The sequence below is a fragment of the Maylandia zebra genome, linkage group LG13 (assembly GCF_041146795.1).
Source record: "Maylandia zebra isolate NMK-2024a linkage group LG13, Mzebra_GT3a, whole genome shotgun sequence".
Classification (NCBI taxonomy): domain Eukaryota; kingdom Metazoa; phylum Chordata; class Actinopteri; order Cichliformes; family Cichlidae; genus Maylandia; species Maylandia zebra.
In genome coordinates, this window is record NC_135179.1 from 16,471,496 (window position 1) to 16,494,458 (window position 22,963).

Genomic DNA, 22,963 nt, shown 5'->3' on the forward strand with positions numbered 1-22,963 from the left:
ACGGTGGTAACAGGAAGAAACTTCCAGCAGAACCAGACTAAAGGAGGAGAAGCAAAAGACACATTGTGGAAAAGAGCCAAAGATTAATTAATATATGGTAAAAATTTTGAGGGATGTTTGCTTATGTTATCTGTCAATTATTGCTTAAATCAGATCAAAACACCCAAACACAGACCCGATGAAGCAGGCTAGCTGAGTTTCTGAGCCTGCTACTAAAATAAACTCACCAGCTTCTTTGTTAGGTACACCTGACAAACTGGTTTAACTGCTTGTTAACACAGAATTTAATCAGACAATCAAATTGAACCTGTGGATCTACACATGGTCAAGATGACTTGTTGAAGTTCAAACCGGGCATCAGAATGGGGACAAACAGGTGATTTAAGTGACTTTGAACACAATACGGTTGTTAGTGCTATTTTGAATATTTCAGAAACTCTTGAGCTACTGGGAATTTCCCAAATAACCACATCTGAGAATGGTCCAAGCAGCAGTTCTCTGGAAGAAAATGCCTTGTCAGAGAAGGTCAGAGAAAAATGTCCGGACTGCTTCAAACTGATAGGAAGGCAACAGTATCTCAAATACCCACACACAGCAACCAAGCTATGGAGAAGAGTGTCTCCAAATGCTCAACATGTTGAACCCTGAAGCAGATGGGCTCCACTAGCAGAAGACAACAATGGGTACCACTCTTGTTAACTAAGAACAGGAAATTGAGGCTACAGTTCACATAGGATCTAAATCTATGCTATGAAGAGTTAAAACAGTACTGAAGGCAAAAGGTGGCCGAGCACTACCAAGGTGTACCTAATAAAGTGTTCGCAAGTGTATAACATTATTTAACGTATGGACATTGTTTACAAGTATAAACTACATGTAATAGTTGTGTATGTACTGTATCACTTTCTATTTATGGTCATTCCAAATATATAATTGTATAGTTCATAACTGAGAACTGCTGTTTGTAGCTGGAATTTTTCTAAACAATTAGGAGAATGTCCAGGTTTAGAACACAAATACATCCATTTTAATTTGAGAAAAAATACAAAAAGAAACCATGTACAATCTATGTACATTTTTTTTGTACAAGACAGTATATTTATCAGCAGATTATATTTGACAGAGTCAGGTAGATCAACTCAGCACCATCAAATAATCCATTTATCCATCACATCTTGAACGCATCCAAACTAATTAGACTGCTGTGTCAAACTTCCGTTTGCTGCAATGATGATGTACTAAGAAATCCTATCTGTGATAAACAAGAGCAATATCTTGAATTCTTCCTGAACTGATAGGCAGCCAAAAAAAGCAAGTTTTCTTTAAAAGAAAATGCTGAATGCAGTTTTCATGTATTATTAAGACTTGAGACCCACCTCCTATCCCCATAAGTATTTTATGTTCTATTATATATCTAGTACATTTCCCAGCAAATAAGTTTCTATTTCCATCCTTTACAGCAAAAAAATAGATTAACAAAATTAATGCAACATACTGTAACAGTAACATATGACGCGTCAGTCTTTTGATTTGTTCAGTGGATAACAACACATCTGTGCATCTTTCAGTCATCCATATCTCATTACACTGTATGACACAACCTGCTAACCTTTAACAAAGCATGTGGCAGATAGGACATGTGTGATTTATTGACTGAAGCTTGTATCCATCTGCCCCATCAGCCCCTCGGGCCTCCTGTATGCCACTTTTCGCTTTAGTGGGACTTAATATGGGCCCTCCTCTTGACCTTCTGAACTGCCTGGCACTATACTGGCATGGAGGCATTGATGGCTTGGATGTTCTCCATGTCAGTACAAGACTTTATTCTCACAGTGGAAAACACGTGGACTCCCTTAAAGGAAGCCTGTGTCCCTGAATGACTGAAGGATGCCTGCTCAACTGAACTCTTCATGGCACTTAAAAAAAAAAACACTCCAAAAACTTTAGAGGTATACAATGCAAAGAACATCTGAAAAGATGTAGGAAGGAGAGACATCTCAGTCCAGTGTTGTGAGTAATGCCAGCCTGAATGAGTTGTGCAATGAGGGTTCAGGTCTAAAAAAAAAAAAAAAAAAAGCACAGTAATCAAGTATAATGAAAGTAAATGGTGCATTACTTTTCGAGTTTATGCCGGTTTGCAGCATGTACCACTTTGCTATGTTTAAGTGCCTCAAAAATATTCTGTAAACAAATAAGAAGCAGTTGTGACAGTTTGTGATAGATAATGATGAGCTGACAAAATGGAATGTAAACCCTGATACAAAGCAAAGTAATAGAAACAGGAAAACGAAGGATGTCCTGTCTTTCGATAATTGCTGAATTGGTGCTACCTTTCATCTTCGTGATGGCTGATCAAATTCTGCCTAACCTATCCATGTGCCACATACAGTACTTGAATAGTCTCCGCATTCCTACAATAAACCAAGATCTTTTATTTTTTTGAGATACATATTCATCTTTTTTTTTTTCCTCAACAGAACAATCAGTTTGTCGATTTTTATGTAGAGTGAGCGACCGACGTTACCAAATATTAATTCCTTAAAGTTCAGGCTAGAAAGTATGGCGTTAACAACCCAATTATACGTACATTTTACTCACATATTTTTCCAAAAAGAAACCTATTTGCTACAATGTGTGACAACGATGTAATCACAGTTCAAAAGTTCACTTCAGGACAATGTGTATGAGGCTTCAGCATAGTTGTACCACACCCAAAAGACGGACACTGAGGCTCAGATCATTTTGATTGAGAAAGAAATGTCATCTATATCATGGGTTGAGTTTACACAAACATATTTAGCACAGTATCATCTTTTCCATTTTCCAAAATTGTTTTCTATTTTCAGAATGACGTTCTCTTTACAATCTATAGAGCAGGATCGCTGCAATAAACAAACAGCGTCTCCCGGTCATATTCTGTGGAAAATACCAGCACACTTTGTGGTAGTGTACATACTCCTACTCCATGCTAGGGACCTAATTTAGGTCACAGTCATCTAATAAAGGTCGTTCGGTTCTGGTCTGCACACAGTGGGAGAAACTTTCTATTCATCCCGTCATTATTAACCATTCTAATCCACTGCTTAGTTAAGTACATTTACCCTCTCCCCCAAAACACAACTCCTTTACGCCTTTCTTCCCTTTATGCATGTTCTCAGCAAGGGACGCTTAGTAGTAGACACATTATTTAGTAGACACTGCATCTGTGCAACCAAAGGAGGCTTCCGATTAGCCTAAATTTATTTCTACAAGCACTCAACAGAGCTGAGCTGCCAAGCTGAAGATGTTTTCACAATGCAAGCTAGTCTAAGCTATGTTAGCTCCAGAGTGATGCAGTCTGTCAGAGAGGGGCTAGGGTGATTAAAAAAATAATCATTTGTTTTAGTATACGTGACAAAGTGACAGTCCAACATAAAATCTTTTGATATGTAGTTGTAATTAAATATATCAATTCAGTCTTCTCCTAAAGTACTTTTAACTTTGCTCTTGACTAGAAAAATAAGTACAAATTGATTATGTTTATGGATATAAAATAATTATGCTGAAATGTATAAATCCCACTACTTTTTTTTTTCTTGGACAAGGTTGACCATTAGGAGTACGAGGCTACCGGGTCAATCCTCCATCCATGCAGCAGCCTCATTTGGATATATAGGCGCGTTAGCATACAGAAAATACACTCATGTTGCACCCGAGCACGTTCCACTTCCTTGTCCTTATGCCTGTGGCATTTGTTGCATTTCCACCAACTATGCTTGAGCATTTCCTCGTGTTCGAGGACTGAACACAGCAGCTTGGCGTGCGACATCTGGGCTGGCAACAGAGAACATCCAAGCTCTTTACTGCCTCTGTGCCAACCCCGTGCCAGGCAGTTGCTCCGATCAAAGGAGGACCCACTGATGCCCACTATTACGCAATATGTGGCATTTCTTTCCTCATATATTAACTTTATGTTACAGGCAATACACCACTTTGCTGAGTGGTCCCAGTGCTGTTACAGTTATAACGCCATGCAGCTGCTGTTCATGTTAGATACGCTCAATCATAGTTGGCTATTTTGGTTTGGTTTTGGATGCAACTCAATGCCTTTGTTAGAATATCCAAGTGATTTATGATCTACTACTGTTTGTGTCTATTATGACTCTTTTTTTTTCTTTTCAAACATGCTGTTCCCTCAAAGGTCCTTCATCACATACAAATCAGTGTTGGTGGGGAGTGACAGTGCAGCATCAGAAGGACAAGTGGCTGTAATACGACACACACATACACACAGTTTATACATAAACCTGAATGCATGAAGGACAGAACAGGTTTTTGTTGTTGTTGTTTTTTTTTTTATCCTTTTCATGTATTCAGGCTGATTAACCGCGATATCTACTGGGCTCAAGCACAGGTATCTGACATATCAGCAGAAGACTCGGGCTCTCCTTCCAGCCAGCATGCACCAACACTGCACCATTGTCTTGAGTTTTTAGATTACCAATTTGCAATATTTGATATCCTTTTTTTTTTGTTTTTTGTTTTCAGGCCTGGATTGATCTCACTCTACATGGCGAGTCAAGGTGAAACAGCAAAACCTTAAAGCAATGACACGATGAGTAACAAACTGAGAACAAAATTAGTATGCCTTCAAAGCCGAGCAGCCCTTCCTCCGTCATCTCCTCAATGACTCTTTTCTCAGAGGTGGCGTGGGGAGGTGGGGGGTGTTGATGTTTCCAGTTGTTCTGTGGAAAGAAACTTGTTCAGTTTTAGTGCAAATAGAACAGAAGCAGACGGGAGATATGACGGCGATGAACCCAGCCGGTTTGACGCAACTGAGTTAATCTTTGGGAGATGATATGATCAGTTTATCGCTGCAACCCTCATCCTCCAATAACCAGTCACTTCAGCCATGGAGTCTGGTCACATGAAGAGGTGAACTATTGCAAAGAATTACAGGAAGTACTCTTCTTTCTTTTTTTTCCATCAACTCTCAAAATAATTCCAAAAAGTGCTAGAGGGAAGGAGCTGTACAATCCTTATTTGATTGTCATTATGTACATTTCTATGGACACATAAATAAATAAAACAAATGTCCAAGAGCATGGAAGTAACATTAAACATATACACATAGGAGGTCCCTTCCCAGTCTGGGTTCCTGTCCAACCCTCAATTAGAAGAATGAGTGAGGAGAAATGTGTCAATCTTCACCACCTCTGTCATCATCATCATCATCATCATCATCATCATCATCCCTCCTTTGGTGATCTCTTCCAATCTCTTTCGTAAAGAGCGTACAGATGTCTGGTGAGTCAGCAAGAAAGCCTGGTGTTCAGCATTCATCTTCAACTTCTCTGATTGGTGGAATCAGACTACTAGTGGATTTGTATTGGTTGACTTGGTTGGCCATGTGAGTGCTCATGGGCTTGATCTGAATGTTCCTTGGGTAGGCATTTTCTGGTTCATCTGTAAACCATTTCTTTTCTAAAGGGGAAAACGTGAGAGAGGAAGAAAACAAGGGTTTAGTTAGAAAAAGTATGCAATGCTGGTTTAGTTACAACCATACTGCCTCAGTTTAAGTGAGATTAAGATTTGCATGGCATTCTTTGTCGTACGCAAGGTCCACTTTCAGTTTGGTTTCTGGTGACCTGAGACAATCTGAAGTTGATATGGTGGCATTGTCCATAACTGACTTTGTATTTATGTGGGTATGTTATATCAGATTTCTAATTAATTGTGGGAAGACTGATAAGACAAAAGAAAAAAGAAGAACAGACTAGTATGCTATACAGTACATACTAAAGCATATTTCAGGATCTGCTCACCCAAATTACAAAACAGAAAACAATGTTTGTTTGTTTTTAAACCATTTCTCCTGTTTTTGGATAGTTTTGGTTTTATTTCCAGATTTTGAGACATCCATTCCAGAGATTTCTGCTGTCACCACAACACAGAGTCAATGTCAGTTGACTCTGTGTTGTCAATTCTTAAAAATTAGTCTAAATAAAGACTATTTTTTTAAGAATCTCTTTATAGCAAAGAAATAGTCTGTATAAAACCTCCAATGAGTGTATTCCTCTGACCAGCCAGACTCAAGATGTGGAACGGGTGGATTCAAATTCAACATAAATACCCTCAAATTGCCAAGGGCAGTGTGAGTGGAAGCAAATGTGGGACTTTTTTTTTTTTCAATTAAAGGAAAAAAAATCTGGGTGAATTTAAATATCAAGCCTTTACAATATTAAAGTATAGCAATAGATTTAGAAATCTTGGTATTATCATTAAAACTATGTAGATGCATTGCCATTTACAAGAATACACATTTGACACATTTTTACAGGGGCTCATTTACCATTCTAAGAAATATGGTGTGTAAAATATATACACACACTATAAATAATATATACATAAATTTGCAAGTCATTTAAACATTATTTACATAAAAGTAATAAAGACAAAATATTAAGTGCTGGTGCTAAGAAAAAAGTTCGGAAGGGAACAAAAAAGCATCTCTCCATCTGTACTAAACTGGCCTTCCTGTCGGCCTGTCCCATCACCCATTGAAAATATTTGATAATTTCCCTTAACAACAATAGTGGATTATGATGAATTATTTAAAAGCTGAAATTCAATATAAGCAAAAATGAGGAAACATTTTGCCTTGAAAGCAGCAGAATCTCCTCAGTTCACACCCAGAAAAATGAAGGAGTATTAAAAGAAGAGGGAATGCAACATAGCTTTTAGTAAGTCTGTGTCCCGATTTTTTTTAAGCGTGAAATCAAGTTTAGAAAACAAAAAGAAACCAAAGAAAATTATTTTTAAAATATTTAACCGGTTATTTGTTTTTTGCTTTTTTAAATTTTTGCATTCTGTTTTTCTGCTACACAGCTTGCTCATCAAAGATTGGCCACACTCATGATAATAGTATAAAAGATGATATAAAAGGTACCAACCCTAACCCTACTGATCATAGTTTAAAAGACAGATTTTAGCACTGAGATTTAACACAATGATTAAATTAGTCCCCTTATGAAACCTGTTCTTCATGTAGTGAAACTGAATGCAATGTGCAAGGACCTGACTGAGAAATGGGCTAACTTGTGAATGACAAGTTGCTAGCTGATGAGCATGTCCCCTTGAACTGGTTCATTGCTTTTTCATGTAAAAAGTGGCATAAGCACATGTGTGCACAAATGTGCTGGTATATAAGATGGAACCATCAAACATCAGTGAAGCAAACATCAGTGAAGCAAAAGCATCTCACCGAATCATAGATACAGTTTGCAGATTTTTCTTATTAATTCAATTTTCAATTCAATTCAGTTTAATTTTCTTTATACAGCGCCAAATCACAACAACAGTCACCTCAAGGCGCTTTATATTGTAAGGTAGACCCTACAATGATACATACAGAGAAAAATCCAACAATAATATGACCTCCTATGAGCAAGCACTTTGGCAACAGTGGGAAGGAAAAACTCCCTTTTTAACAGGAAGAAACCTCAGACAGAACCAGGCTCAGGGAGGGGCAGCCATCTATTAAAGCTTTTTTCAAATGGATGTTACCCAAGCGTTTGCTACTTGAAGCTATGCCATGTTCTACCATTAAGCCACTTAAAAATTGAGCAGGATTTCAAAAGGTAAAGGAGAGGACTGGTTCTGCACCAGCACTACATTGGTGGAAAAGAGGTAAAAGGTCCTAGCTGTGAGCAGGGATGTATTATTTCTTGTTTGGTAAAACTGGGGTTCTGTTATTAAACTGTTATTATCCAGAGAGGTCCCACTGTCTGTGCTTTTCAGATGCAGCATCTGAACATTTTCAGCACACACAATAAACCTGAATTACTCCAACTAAACGAAAACCAAATAAATAGCTCATCTCCTCTGGAAAAACAAACAAATAATAGTGGATTAGGATTGACAGAATAACAGGTAACCAGAGGATGATCCACAACTGAACCAGTACTTTGTACTTGTGAACACTGAATTTAATTAATCTTTTCAAATATCGACAGGAAAATGTGCCTTTTGTGGTAAACTCTAAATTGTTAGTGCTGTGAAATTCTATTCACTTGTGTTGTATTTGGATGGTCGCAGAAATCAAAGAAATAGATACCATGCAATAAAACCAGAACTTTTTGTAGGACCATTTACCGATAGTGGAATTATAGAAAATGTGTCTTTTGCGATTTGGGTGATCTGGTTGTTTAGCTAATAATTTAAAAAAGTGCACCATACCCTAAACAGTCGCATTTCGGAGTGAGCTCTTAAAATCACTGTCAGCATGAGAGCAGGAAGGAGATTTGAGAGGGTTGGATGTGTCATCTAGGAGAGAATCTCTTCATGTTTAAGTAGGCTATGAGAGCAGTGTTTCTGAGGAAAGGGAAGTGTGTATGCCAGCTGTCAGAAGTTTGTAAACTCACTCCCAGCACTTCACAGGCGACTGCAACGCCATTCAAGATGTCACTTCCTTTTGGGTGAAGTTGTAATATCAAATTTTAACTTTGCGATGTGGAGCACACCCTGTGCACGCATCCGTGCGTGTGTGTGTGCGTGTGTGAAAGTGCTCGTCTACATGCAGGACTGCATGTGCAGAGATTCATTTGTGTGGGCTTGAGTGTGTGTGTGTGTCAGCAAGCTTGAGGCTGCAGGGCTGTGTGTTACAGCAAAGACATTTGATGTGTAGAATTGTGCCTGAGGTGAAGCAAGATGTCTGCCATCTCTCTCCGGAGTCTACTGCTGATACGGTGAACTTAGTGATGTCGCCTCAAACCACCATATCAGGCGTGCAGGGTTACAAGGAGGAGACTTACAGACTCATATTCCCCCTTCAATTTAAACTCTAAATTGGTCACACCTCCCACTTTTGCAGTGTGACCGATGGCACAGGGCTGGACACACTTTCTTAAAGTTCTGTGAAGAAGTAAGCAATTTGGCTGCATCAGGGGGATTTGAATCAGTCTGACCTACATGTGAGCTATGGTACATGTATGTACAGTATTACAACACGTAGTTGCTCTGCGGTACATGCTGATGCTGTTATAATAACATAGTTGCTGTGCTAAATGAGAGGATAAATTTTACATCTGAAAGTCTGCTACAGTCGTCTCATAGCATTCAATAGGAGGGAAGATGCGCAAACACACAGACCTCTCACACAATGCAAACCATCTCAAGTTCAAATAAACCGTAAGAAGGCATGATAGATAATGAGAAAAAAATGTGGAAGATGATTTTGTCTGTAGGAGAGAGGAAAAAAAATCATATCATGAAATAAATAACTGAGGTAGAGGCACAAAGGAGGGGGAGGGCAGGGTGGGGCAGGGTGGGGTGGGGTGGGGTGGTAAGGTGTAGGGGTTGTCTCAACCTCATGCAGTGTGGAAATGGTCCTGATCATGGCAGGGAGGCAGGAGCAGCAGCAGACATTTTGCTTTCCAGATGAAAGCAAAACTTAAACTGAGGCATGGTTTACTTAACGTCTGAAGAACGTAAGAAATAAAACAAACTCCCCTCATCATAACAATATCCACAGAGGACATAGTTATGATCAGAACCCCAGGTAAAAAGGTTGCTAAGTCATGCAGAATCGTTAACTTGCATACCTTGGCCCATTCTATTCATCCTTGTTGCACTTCAGAAAGAGAGGTAAGTAATCTACTGTAAGTGAGGCGTATTTACAGTTAATACACAACTAACAAATGGCTACCAGTCTATCTTATGCGTACATGTTGTCATTACAGCATTCGGTTGATATAATACATCTACGTTTCAAGATGTATTCAGGACTTTTCCTTTACTCCTTAACAGCTCTGGAGTACGATTGTAACAAATCTGCATGCTTTTAGAATATGTCACGCTTCAAAAATGACTTTATTCTCCCAAGTCAAAAGAAAATTACGCTCATTTTTGGGAGAAAATATGGAATAAACACCAAGTATTGTCAAAAATATTTCACCAAATTTGAAAATAATCTTATAAGTGAATAATAAAGTACAGGAAATAATAGCCTGCTCAAAAGGGCTACCAACATGGACATGCAATAAAGCAGTACAGATGCACCATGATTAACAAAATATCAACACTGCTAATGAGGGATGATCTTATGAGTATCTGTAATGTCAACTTAATAATAAATATCAGCTACAGTAGCCAAATCACAGTACGTTACATCCATGATCCAGGTGTGCTGATCATGTGCACAAATATCCAACACATAACAGTTACTTACTCCACAAATACTACAAGATAAACACAAAACAACTAACTATTAAGACAAATACAACAGGAAGACCAAACAACATATTGAAAGTGAGTTGTGGTTGGGGCTTTTTACTGTAATCTTCTTTCCAACCACAATGGCCGTTTAATCCAAACAAATGGCCTTACTGTTTACAAAAGAGGCTCGAGTCTTTGAGGCAAATAAATGAACCCAGTTCTCCACAAAGTGAGTTTACCATTTTGCTTATGCCATGTTATGACTGCAGTGATGTCAGAGTGAAGACCACATGCAGATGATTATGAACAAAACACACAAACACAGGGCATGGACGCAAAGCACAAACACATAATACACAGTAATCATCAGTGCATGTGTCATCACCGTCTACACACACAAACACACACACACGCACGCACACACCTATAGCATACTGTACAGGTTGGGTATAAAACACTAATCAGGCAGATTGCAGGACATGTGCGTATGCGTACTTCTGTTTTTCGCGGGACTCCCGGGTCTTGCTGCTGCGGTTCTGCCGGTTCGATGGGGGGATGGAGTGCACGGATGAGCTCTTTTTGCTGGAGGAATGGGAGGAGTGGGAAGAGTGGGACAAACTTGTCCGGGACTGGCCGGCGTTGTGGTCGAACTGCATTAGGCAGAAGATCAGGTCGGTGGGCACCAGTTCAAATTCGTATGGAGGGTTTGTGATCACATACCTAGCCGGAAAACACATGTTACAGACGATAAGACTCAGATACATCAATGAAAGAGCGGCAAAGCATTTACTGCAACATTTAAAAATTAAACATAAAAGTCATGTTAAAAATAAAGTTTCCACAGGCCTCTAAGTACACCCTTACCTTTTCTAGAGGGATTAAATTAATAAGTAGCAGCCAGGCGCTTCTAATCAAATGCAACTGAAAATCAGCAAGCGTGATCAACTCTGTAAAAGCATGGGTTTTGGCAGTTTGCAGTCTGGAGCATTCAGGTAAATGTTAACACAATAGCACAATCTTCCCAGGAGTGGAGCTCCCAGCAAATTCACCCCAAGATCAGAGAAAACGATCAGAGAAACTCTGACATAAAATTGCATAAAACCCAAGAGCTACATCTCAGACTCTACAGGCTCTAGCTAGTGTTTTAAATGTTAAAGTTCATGACTGCACAATTAGAAAAAGACTGAATAAAAATGGCTCATTTGGAAGGGATGCAGGATACCAGAATATGAGCACAAAGACATCGACGAACTGTCAAGCACGGTGGTGGAGTGGTGATGATTTGGGCTTGCTATGCAGTCACAAGACCTGAACACCTTGTAGTCACTGAGTTTAATACAAATGCCTCTGTATACAACAGTACTCTGGAGTCTACAAGCGTAATCATTCATTCTATTACATCAAGATATTCATTTTGTCAATGAGCAAAAGCTTGTATCATACCGTTTTGTACATTGGCTTGGTGCACCGAGATGTGCATCTCTTAATCTGTAGATTCCGAAACACAGCATGTTGTATGTCTTCAGTGCTTTGCAGAATAAATCTCCGTAGCAGCCGCCATCCTGGTGAACAACAGAACAAAGAAACCATGATTGTGTGTTAGGTCAGTCAGGTTAGGACAATAAATGGAATTGTTAAGTTGTGAGATTCATGCGCTCTGTACCAGTCTTTTGCTTGCCAGTAAACACCAACTTTTGGCAGAGGAGACTGCAATAAAAACTGGCAATGTTGTAAAATTATGCCAGAGTTCATCCAAGAAAAAAACAAAACAAAAAAAACTTCATTACTCATAGTTCACAAGATTAAGAAAACCTGTTAAAAACAAGGTTGGAACCAATTAGAACCAACACCATGTTGGTTCATTGTTCTCTTCAAAGCGATCTTCCCTTTCCACCCACTAAGGCTTGCTTTGCACAATCACTGTTCTTCACATCAGATTAAGGCCCGGGAGCAGCAGAGGTGGGCAGATGTGTGCTGCTGGGTAGTGGCAAAATGTGTCATCTGCACTTAAACATCCACTTACCCCTAAGTCAGCAAATGGCCCGTCGTAGAGGGCTAGCTGGGCGACGCGACACCTGTCTCTGTTGGCCAGAGTTTGCGGTGTGCTGTAGCCTCCTCTGAGAGCATTCTCTTCAGCCAGCAGACCCTCCAGCTCTGGCGTGGCTCCCCCTGTTACCAGCGTTCGAATCAGCGTGAGGATATTATCATTAAAGTATGTCTGGACAGAGAAAAAAAGGTATATGTATAAGCAGATGTCATTAGAGTCACCAGTAGAGCTGTAGCAGACATAAGTAAAAAGCGCTTAGACCTTACTACCTCTCACTACTCATTAGTTATTGAAAACATATTTTCTTCCTTACCTCTTGTGATATTTCACTGTAGGTAGTTTGGACTTTATTTACTGAAGTTATTAATCTTTAGGTTTCTGATAATAAATGAATTTATTTGAAAAGTCAACAGAAACACATCTTTGTAGAAACCACTTTGCTGTTATGGTCAATAACCCACAGATCTCAACACTGACATTTTTCACTGTGCCCGTTTCTTATAAAATATAAATTTTTTTAAATGCTGATCTTTTTATGCAATAGTGAATATTTGCTTTAAAAAAAATGATATTTTAAAATCTTTCTTTTCATGCGCCATTCACCAAGATGAATACATTAAAATATTTTTTTAAAAACTGACTTTGAAAACAGAACCATATACATGAATAAATACAACTAGATATAAGTGCAAACATGCTTTTTTGGCTTTTTTGGGGGGGTTAGTTGGTGAACCAGCCCTTTAAGTATTCAGTATGAGAAATGTTGCATTAGGTTGCACTAAAATATACATAAAATTCAAGATACATAAATCTATCAAATTTTAGAGCTACATGGTCAAGGACATTTTGCTAACCATAGTACATGTGGGATCATTGCATTAAATAAAACACTAGTACTTCCACAAAACATAATTCTTTCCTCTACGCACCCCACAAGGTCTGCTTTGACTTCCGAAACAACAATTTGACTGCGATCTGCAAGTGTCAGGTTCTCCTGTCCTTCAAGCCGATCAGAACCTGCTTTTGCTAAGAGTGAAGACAGCTGATGTCACCAGGCAGACGGGCCGTAGTGGCAGCGCCCCTCACTGGGACCCTGACAGGCCTGCAGAGCCTCATGATGGATGAGCAGTGTCCATTAGCTGGCTTCACCTCTGACCAGTGCCAGACTACAGCTGACGCCCGCTATACTCCCTGCACAGCTCAGCTTTGCACGCTACTCTAACCCCTTATTCGCAGAGAGAACTGCTGGAATTAAGCCATCACAGCACCAAAGGGAAACAACACACTTGGTCATCGGGAGAGGGAGAATTTTTCTGTAGCTTGTTTTCTGCCCATTTCATCTTTTTTCTTATCTCCGGCTCAGTGATCACAAATGACAAAACAGCATTTCTTTGGCCCCTTTCTAGCTGCACATATATCACCACTACTACACTAACTTTTAGTTTACTTTGTTAAAATAAAACTCCTGAAAGTTAAACAGTCAACACTTAGGGTGAGTGATGCCAACTATTTCTCTTCTGATGTCAGTGGAGTTGGCAGGCATATGTGATCAATGTACTGTGCCATTTCATTTACCAACTTCTGCCTACTTGAAATGCCAAAACTGCGCATCTACTTAAATTTATGTCAACACATCATCTCAGGATGTGTTTTTTTTATTATATACACCAGCTGAGTTTGTAACTTATAGGTAAGTACAGGTACATCTGAAAATTTATTGTTCTAAAGCAATTTAATTGTAAATAAGGAAAATAAGGAAATGATCTGGGTTTATTAACATAATGCAATGTCTTAACTCTACCTTAATCTACAGTCTCTACCTGAGCAACAGCATGCAGTTAAGTCTTTATGTACTTTATTTGAAACTCTTCTCTAATGAATATAGCTATTAAAGCATGCAGATGGAGAATTTCAAAAATAAAAATTGTAAAATTTAAAACAAGCACAGTGGGTTTTCAGTCTGTTTAGGAACTCACCGCACTCATCAGGGAGTCGAGTACACTGACAGCGAAGGCGGTGCCGCAGGCGAAGGGCTGAGTGAGGTACAGCTCTGTGTCTGGGTCGTCATCATCATCTTGGTCCAGGAACTGAACGTTTGAGTCGTTCACTGAGAGAGGGGACACAGCCGAGTTAGAGACGGGCAGAGTGAAGTGCACACCTGAGAGTTTAATAGCATACGATACACTTCTTCTTCTTCTTTTTTTTTTTAAATGCTGAGTTACATTTTAAAAGATTAGGACACATCTTAGTAATGGAAGAAGAAGGTCTCAGGCATATAGGTATTGCGGTATGGTTGGAGCTTCCAATATAATGCAACATCAGATGCACATTATATCTCACTGCATATATACACCACTGCACTTACTTTAAAACACAAGAAAAAAAAATAAAATTCATTTCTTCTCCAAACAATTGACATGTTTTCCACTGATCATGAAATCAAAAATTATTGTAAAATTGATGCCCAAGTTTAAAAATACTCTTCTTTTGTCCTCATATGTTTAATTGTTTGGAATGTGACAAATATGTGTTGCTGAATAAAATACCTTTTTCATTTTTTAATATGTATATTGTAATATATGTAATTCTATGTACTGTATATAACATGCAGGGTGCGTTTCATACATTTAGGCAAACCACAACTTTAGATAACCATTGAAGAAGTCTCCAATCTTAGCATCTCTGTAGCTACTATATACTCATTTTGGTTTTCCTTTTATTATTTATTATATTGCTATCCAAGGTACATAACTGCACAGAATTTCAAAATACAGTGACAGTAGCATACATAAAAACAAAAACAGATATGTATTTTAAAAAAAAGTATATATCTATATATTTATAAGGGTTCATTAAAAAGTAAAATTTGAGACTTCAACAATGGCTACTATCTCACATGAGAAAACCATGCACTTAATGACATGCTATGTTTTTTTTTTGTTTTGTTTTGTTTTTTAGGAAATTCCTTCTTGATGGATGTGTTTGTCACATCATCACCATTGTGGAGATACATCTCACATATTTACCTGCGCCCCGAAAGTCAAATTAAAACCAGATAACAACACACTTTTTATATTATGATGAAGAAAAACATGATCTGCACAGTCTAAATGAAACTAGCCTGATAATAAATGGATTTTTTTAAAAACCTCTTAAGTGTAATAAAAGAATGAGTTCTTGCTGCAAATCTTTTTCCCTATAATGTATTTCTAGCAGCAGTGGACAGCGATGAATCTATGAGCCAACATTACTCTAAAAGAGAGCATCACACAAGTTTTCTGTTTGACTTGTGCAGTATCTGTGCCTCAGAGTTATGGCATGAGGGAAAGAAAAAAAAGAAAAATACATTTTAAAAATAAACAAACAGCTTAAAAGATTTTGTTCGTTGTTGTTATTTTTGAAATTTGATTTCTTCCCTTGTTTCCTGTGAGCTGTGGAACAAAAATGTCAGTCAAAGAGAGAAGGGGGCTGATGCAAACAGGCCTGGGCCAACGGAGTGAAGGGGGGGAAAGCGGGAGTTAGTGTGTGTGTGGAGGTGGCAAGGAGGGGAGGTAGGGGTGGTGAGAGGCCGAGGGGGTGTTGCTATGAAAACAGCCACAAGGACAGACTGAACATGATCAAAGGCCTAGCGAAGCTCTGCAAAAACCCAACTGGAAGAAAGAAAACAAAAAAAAAATGCCCCAAAATAAATAAGAAAAATAAAAAAATCAGTAAAAAGAGGGCCAAAACAAGACAGTCAATTTCAGCCAGAACGAAGGATAAAAATGTGTTCAAAGTGAAGCCATGGGAGCGGCGAGAGCCTTGACTGCAGCCAGATAAATCAAGACAAGCTGATGAGGAGCGGAGCGACGGAGCGAGGGGGAACGAACGGCAGCAGAGGACAAAGGCTCAGCTTACCCAGCTCTGTTATCATTTGTATGCTGGTTCCACTTTTTTTTTCCTGACTGAGTGAAACCAATGGCAGTAGTTTGCCAGGTTTAGCTAATGGTGATGAGACAGTGCAGAGAGAGGGAGAAATTGTGTCGTTATTGAAACAGTTTCAAAGACTGCAGTAAAGGCATTCGGGTGTCTCGAGACTGCTCGCGTCAACTTCGGAATTACTCTGAAATATTCACGGCTGTCCGGTGTCTAAAAGTGAAGCACCCCGGATTAGAGTGCACAGTAGATACGAAGCCCGAGCTGTCACAGCACCTTGCCGCTTCAACAACAATAAATAATTTCATGGTAAAGCAGTGAGACGGATAAAGAAAAGGATCTTATCCATAAACACACCTACTTCACACGCCATGCAAACAAAATTGATCACGAAACTCAGATGAAGCGTGTTTTTTAGGTTTGAAAGTGACTTTAATATGCTTCTGGCACTGTAACCTGAACATATGACAATGTAAGTACAGCATATATTTGGCGTAAGACATGCAGCCACTCTTCCCTTTGTATTCTCTTACTTCTTCCTTTCCTAAAAGACAATGTTATCACATCTAGTGATGCTGCAGCTTGAAAATTTTCTAAGCAAAGACCATGCAGAGAGGCAACTCCAGAGCCATGAGCATTAAGGTCCAGGACAGAAGCCTTTGGCTCTAACGTGGACTATCTAGTTTTGATGATTACATATGCGGTTAGGAGTGTAATGGGAGAGGCTCAATTCAGGTAATGGCTGTGCTGGTTACAAGTAATATTAGGCAGCTTCTTTCTCTTTCTGGCCTTTTCTTAGCTGGCCTCATGCTCCATTGCTCCCTAATTGGGTCAGAGGAGACAGAGTAGCTAGTCTCTAGTGCTTTAGAAGGCCCCTCGGAGATCTGAAAGTTTCATGAGTCCCCATCACCATTGGGAATACAACCAGTGGTATTGTGATTAATAAATGGACCCATTTTGCAACCAAGGCACTTTTCCTCTTCTACCTTTTCTCTTCCCTTTTCTCCCTCTCTCACTCTCTCCATCAGGCTGAGTTTCTCTTGTCCATTAGTGGACAAATGGCAGGAGATGTGGCTTTTGTCCCGAAAGTGCGTGTTTGATACCTTTAAGTTGAGTCACCACTTGACCAAAAAAAACAAAAAACAAAAAACAAAAAACCTTGCAGGATCCAGTAACCCACATCCGAATATGAAGTTGAGTTGGGCAAAGCTATCAACAACATGAAAGTGGACAAAAATTCCACACCGTGCATTCTTTAGTCTGTTTGACCTCGAATGAGTTGGAACTTTTGATAGCAGAATGATGCCTGAGATTATTAGCTCTGTGTGTCTACATCTGGAAATGAATAATGAGTTGACTGGTAGTTACTGGATGTAACATGCAATGTTTGCAACTGAGGTGGGTGGAAACAGTTTTACCTAGTTCTGTGATGATGGGGATGTTGGATCCGGTGGTGACAGATGCCTGACGCACGAAGCCATGTACTGGACTGCTGTCTGGAGATGACCTGTCCATTCCAGGAGGCGTGAAACCTTTACACATTCGGAAACAAAGACATAGGCTGAATACATCTGCAGATAAAACAGCGTTATGGATCAAGTATTCAGGCTGGTCAGCAAACTTTATAGCTGATGTAAAGGGTTTAAATCTTAATATCTACTTAATACAAATAAAGTCATGTGAAAAAGAAAGTTTTCAGTTCAATGCCACCCTCACTGCTTCCACAGGCATTAAAGCCAGCCGGGTGCTGCTAATCAAATGTACCTGATTAACTGACCATCAGCAAGTGTGAGCACCTCTATAAAAACACAATTTTTGACAGTGTGCTGGTCTGGAACATTTGGGTGTGCGTTAACACAATGCCACAATATTCCCAATAGTGGACATCCCAGCATCACCCCAAGTTTAGACCAGGCAAAGCTAAAAAAAAAACTGCATAAAACCCAAGAGCTACAGGTTTGACCCTATAGGCATCAATTAGCATGTTAAAGGTTAATGTTCATGACAATGTAAGTAGAAACAGACAGAATAAGTATGGCTTGTTTGGAGGTGCTGCCAGCAGAAAACCTCTTTTTACTATATAACAGCATAACTTCAGTTTAAGAACGTTAAATTAAAAAAAAAAAAAAAAACCCAATGCTTCTGGAAACTGTCCTCTGGAAGGACAAGACCAAAGATGAGAGGTTTGGCCATAGTGTATAGCACAGAGGCAAATCTACAACAGAATGGCTGAGAATAAAATGAATCGAGGTGCAGCGATGGCCAGTTAAAGCCCAAACTGATAATAAGGAATCTATGGCAGGACCTTAAGAGACATGTGCATAAATGAATGCCTGCAAACTTCAGTGAACTGAAGCAACATTGTAAAGAAGCCTGGGTCAAACTTTTCCCACAAAGATGTAAGAGATGGATAAAGTCATGCAGAAAAAAATTACTTTAAGTTATTGGAGTTAAGATGGTTCAATAAGCTACTGAATTCACACGACTGGGCATTTAAAGAAAAAACTGTTGCTTCAGCTTCAATTTATACTAAAAAATAACTACATGATTTTGATAGGTTTCTATTATTACTATTTACATTTGAATAAATAAAATATAATAAAACAATAAAAAATTATTAAAGTTATAGCAATATGTTACTTTTAACTGATGTTTTCCTACTAATTTACTAATTATTTATTCTTTGAGCCCTAACTTACATTTTGTGGTGTTTTTTGAATTTAATTTAATTTTGTTTCACCTCAAACATATAATGCTATTACCAATGCGACTACTCTTTATGAGGCATAATAATTTAATAAACATAAAAAATCAGATTCCAACTTAAATGTCGTCACTGTGTATCGGCTTAATGTGGGTCTTACTCTTTATGACAAATAGCAAAACAAAAATGTGCAGTCTGTATGTTTTATTGTAGAAGTATCACCGGCATGAGGGCATGACCTAAAACTCTGCATCAGTACAATTACAGATGCATTCTATCTTACCCAGCATGAAGTTTTTGATGTGCACTTTATGTGCGATTCAAATGTGTGGATTGAAGAACACACACGGACACAAAGAAGGCAGCTAAGTGAAGCAGGCGCCTGCCTAAAAACTGCAATAGTGATACTGTGCTTTTAGGGGTCAGCCAAGACATATTTAGCATTCACATCCCTCCATCAACTGGCAGACATAAATTTTATATGTTGTTCATTTTGTTACAATAAAATTGGTGAAGTGGATCCTGAAAACCTTTTATCGAAAATGGTGTGGCACAGAACCATGAAATACAAGTGCAAGTGACAGGAGTATGAATTCACATGACTTCACATTTTTGCATTTCCTCAAAGTGACAAGTAAACACCTTAAATCTGTAATGCTATATGCATAATGCATCAACTGTGTTTTGACATCCATCATTTAATGCTGACTACAGCAAAATGTCAGCTTATAGTGCCACCACCAAGGAAACATAATGCAGGGAATATATTCAGGTCACAAAGTTTTAAAAGGCTTGCAAATTCTCTCTGTGTGCGAGTGTGTGCGTGCCTTTCTGTCAAGAAACTCAATGAGCTGCTTACATTACAAAAGAGATCTTTCAGCCCTTTGCAACGGAAAAGGCACCAAATAGTTTAGTACACAGCGGGAAGCACACACTGAACTGAAGCATGGATAATCATAACTTTTGTTACACCAATTATTGAACTAGGAGATAGCAGCGGTTTGACACTTCAACCAGGGAGCACAGCTCAGATAGTGCAAGCATCATTTTGTCGATGTCCATAAAGGATGATGTTTACTCCACTGGAGAGTGACAGCAAGTTTTTTGGATTCTGCCTCTAAAACGCCGCGCTTATTGTATCATAGTGAACATGAAGACTGTGGGAAGATGTAGGAGAGCGCCTTCCACTCTGCGCAGCGCAACCCCAGAAAGTGGCGTTGGTGAGAACAGGGATACATGAGGCCTGCTGTAGAGCTGCTTTCAAAACCTGTTAGGTTACAAACAGCTCAAAAGTCGTTATGCAGTGTGAGCTGGCAAAATCCAAACAGAGAGCTGAGCCTCTACTGAGCACTGAAAAACAGAAGAGCTCAAATGTGTTTTTCATATGACCCATATGAAAAACACTGTTTATCTCTAAAGAAAGACACTGTTTATCTTTATAGACTAGTCTTGTGTCCTTGTGATTGAAATAACAGTATGCTTCTTGAATTGCCTAATTATACTTAAAACAGTCAATTTTCCTCTTTTATATGTTTTATATTAATGCTAACTTTTTTTTTTTTTAATGAAAAATGAAAATGATGCCCCAAAGCAAAGACGCTGGCTTTTGCTTTTGTTAAACTGTAACTTAGTTTATTCAGCTACAATCTACAATAGATGAGTGAGATCTGGGTTACATGCCCCCTTATCCCTGTAGCCCTGCGGGCACAGCTATGCTCTGTGGTTGACTACATGCTACAGCAGCCGGGAGAAGCTCTCCCCCAGGAAAGCGCATGTTTACTTATTCATTTGCACCTCTAAATTCCACAGACAGCGTCTGAATGAGAGCATCGCTAGGAGGAAGGAATCCTCACAGCAATACCCATGATACAATAGCAGCGCCTGGTTATATGAGTGTATTTTCTTATGTATGCATGATTGCATGTCACTGTGTTTTCTTAAATGGGCCGTTAAAGTAAGACCCGGTTATTGATAACGCCAGTCTCAAACCATTGGTTTGGGTTAGAAGACATAAACCTGCGAGCTTCTGGATGGACGTGGCTTTCTGCAAGTAGTGCTCCCCAGAGTGGACGCGCTCTCAGATTTACTCCTGCCGATTGTTGCTTGCTGGCACTATTATCGACAGCGTATCGCTCACACAGGCTGGAGAAGTAACTGCATCGACATTCTAATAAAAATGTGGATATGCCCTCCATTACGAAAAGAAAAAAAAAAAAAAGGCCTCTTGAACCTTCACTTTGATTTGTATTTACAACAGTCGCTGTGGTGGCACTAACTGCTTACCTCAAGGCATGTAGAACCTTTCAAGCTAATCATAAACTGAGGATCACCTGTTTGTGAATGTTTGTGGATAGGATGCCTTGGCATGAGTAACCGAGTGTGTTACGCACGCAAACGCGTGCGCACGCTATGAAGCACTGAGGTGTGTGCGTGCATGTGTTGCTGTTTTGTTGTGACTAATGAGGAGCAGCTGAATTGGCCTGCCTGGTGATTTGTACTAGCTGCTTAATGATGATGAGGCCTGATGGGATGCCTGGTTTGTATGTTTGTCTGCAAACATCAACAATCTGTTCCAGACGATCTGCCAGACTCCAGATCAGGGGGAACAACATCAAATGACACAGTCATGTTGATTACATCATTAAAAAGTATTATCAAAGGTTTAGCAGCATCTAATTGCCAGGGACAAGACTGAAACCATCAGAAAGGCTTGATGAAGGTATAAACACAATGTTTCTGTGTGTGCACATCTTCAGTTAGAGTTACAGTAATGTCAGTTTACAGACGAGACTCAAAGCAGACTTTCAGAGAATTTCAGTTATGAGCGCTTAGCAGACTCTGTGCTCGACAAACTACATCTACCCTTCCTGTGTGGCCTTCTCACTGCCCTCCAGTCTTTTCCTCTTTTCCTTTTCCATTTTTTGACTACTCTCCTTTCCTCCCTCCCATAACCTGTCCCCTTTGGCCAGGAGTGTACATGGAGTCTAATGGGACACTTCTTACCTTGGGAATTAGCCTGTAAGACCCCAATGCTGTCATCAAACTGCATAGATTTGATGTTGAGTGTTGCCAAGATGCATTCCTTATCCTGCAGAGACGCATCTTCGATATTGTTCTGATTGGCTGACAGTATTACACACATGTCGCAGAGGTTGATGTTGACAGCCCTTAAATCTGCCCGACTTAATGGTGTACCCTTCAGGGCGAGGGGAACACAGAGAAAGAGCAAGACAGCGAGAGAGAGAAAGCAAAACACAGAGAACAGACAGACATGGGGGAGAGAAAAATAAATTTAAGAAGTGAGCAGAGTGGGGCTGTGGGAAATTAGTTAACAAGTATTCTTGTTTTGAGGCGATGACATTCCACTGATCTAACCGGGCGTTGGAGATTCAGAGACATGGACTAATCTAAAGGCTAGCCTGCGCTGAGGGCTGTGTTTGTGATTCTCCTCTGATCATCAGTCAAACCAGGCCTAACAAGCTCTAAGGCAGCAAGCCACGCCATCTGTGATGGGCACTGCAGCTGCAACGCTCATAAACTCCACTTTGGATATGCAGGATGTGTCACTGCTAGGGATGAGGGAGGCTCACTGAGCTCTCATGAAGTAATCATTCAACTGAGAAATGCGCGATCAAACTCAAAATGACAATCGCTTGAAAGATTTCAGCATGAGTGCAACTTAAAATGTCAGCGCCTGCTAGTTGGACAGATATTCAACATGCAGGTGAAGTAGTACACTCACAGGTAAGATGGAGACCTTGGGGAAGTTGTGTAAAGTTTCCCACTCTCTCCGAAGGTAATCCAGCGAGCCCACAAAAACTATAGGCTTTAGCTCGTGGTAATGGAAGTTGCTGGCTCTTAAAGGCATCACCAAGTTTCGCAGCCCCACTAAAGCGGACGTGACATCCCCAAATATACAGACCACTACATGGCCGCTTAGCACTGTCATGGAGGCTTCACTCCGGGTCTGTAGGGAAGAGAGGGACACGGGGAAGGGGGGGAGAGAAAAGCAGAGAATGAGGAAAAAAAGCGAAGGCAGAAAAGAGATGAGGAGGCACATAGAGACAAACACAGGTTTACAGAATAAAAATGAGTGCCGATAA

At 39.6% G+C, this 22,963-nt stretch overlaps 1 protein-coding gene across 8 annotated transcripts in view; it reads right to left on the reverse strand.

Moving 5' to 3' along the window:
- Window positions 1–1,004: 1,004 nt before the first annotated feature.
- The window catches only part of kcnma1a (potassium large conductance calcium-activated channel, subfamily M, alpha member 1a), a 147,999-nt gene continuing 126,040 nt past the window's right edge, over window positions 1,005–22,963 (reverse strand). For 4 of the 8 annotated variants that reach the window (XM_004551621.6, XM_076891636.1, XM_004551620.6 and 1 more), the window contains 9 exons: window positions 22,603–22,827; window positions 21,864–22,056; window positions 17,575–17,688; window positions 14,218–14,348; window positions 12,218–12,412; window positions 11,638–11,756; window positions 10,690–10,914; window positions 9,582–9,610; window positions 1,005–5,463 (listed from right to left, as the gene is read on the reverse strand). In XM_004551621.6, the coding sequence (XP_004551678.1) occupies window positions 5,312–5,463; window positions 9,582–9,610; window positions 10,690–10,914; window positions 11,638–11,756; window positions 12,218–12,412; window positions 14,218–14,348; window positions 17,575–17,688; window positions 21,864–22,056; window positions 22,603–22,827 (1,383 nt within the window). In that variant the 3' untranslated portion in view covers window positions 1,005–5,311. Of the gene's footprint in view, window positions 5,464–9,581; window positions 9,611–10,689; window positions 10,915–11,637; window positions 11,757–12,217; window positions 12,413–14,217; window positions 14,349–16,138; window positions 16,223–17,574; window positions 17,689–21,863; window positions 22,057–22,602; window positions 22,828–22,963 lie in introns of all 8 variants that reach the window. The other 4 variants (XM_076891637.1, XM_023153454.3, XM_023153453.3 and 1 more) reach the window with 2 other exon arrangements.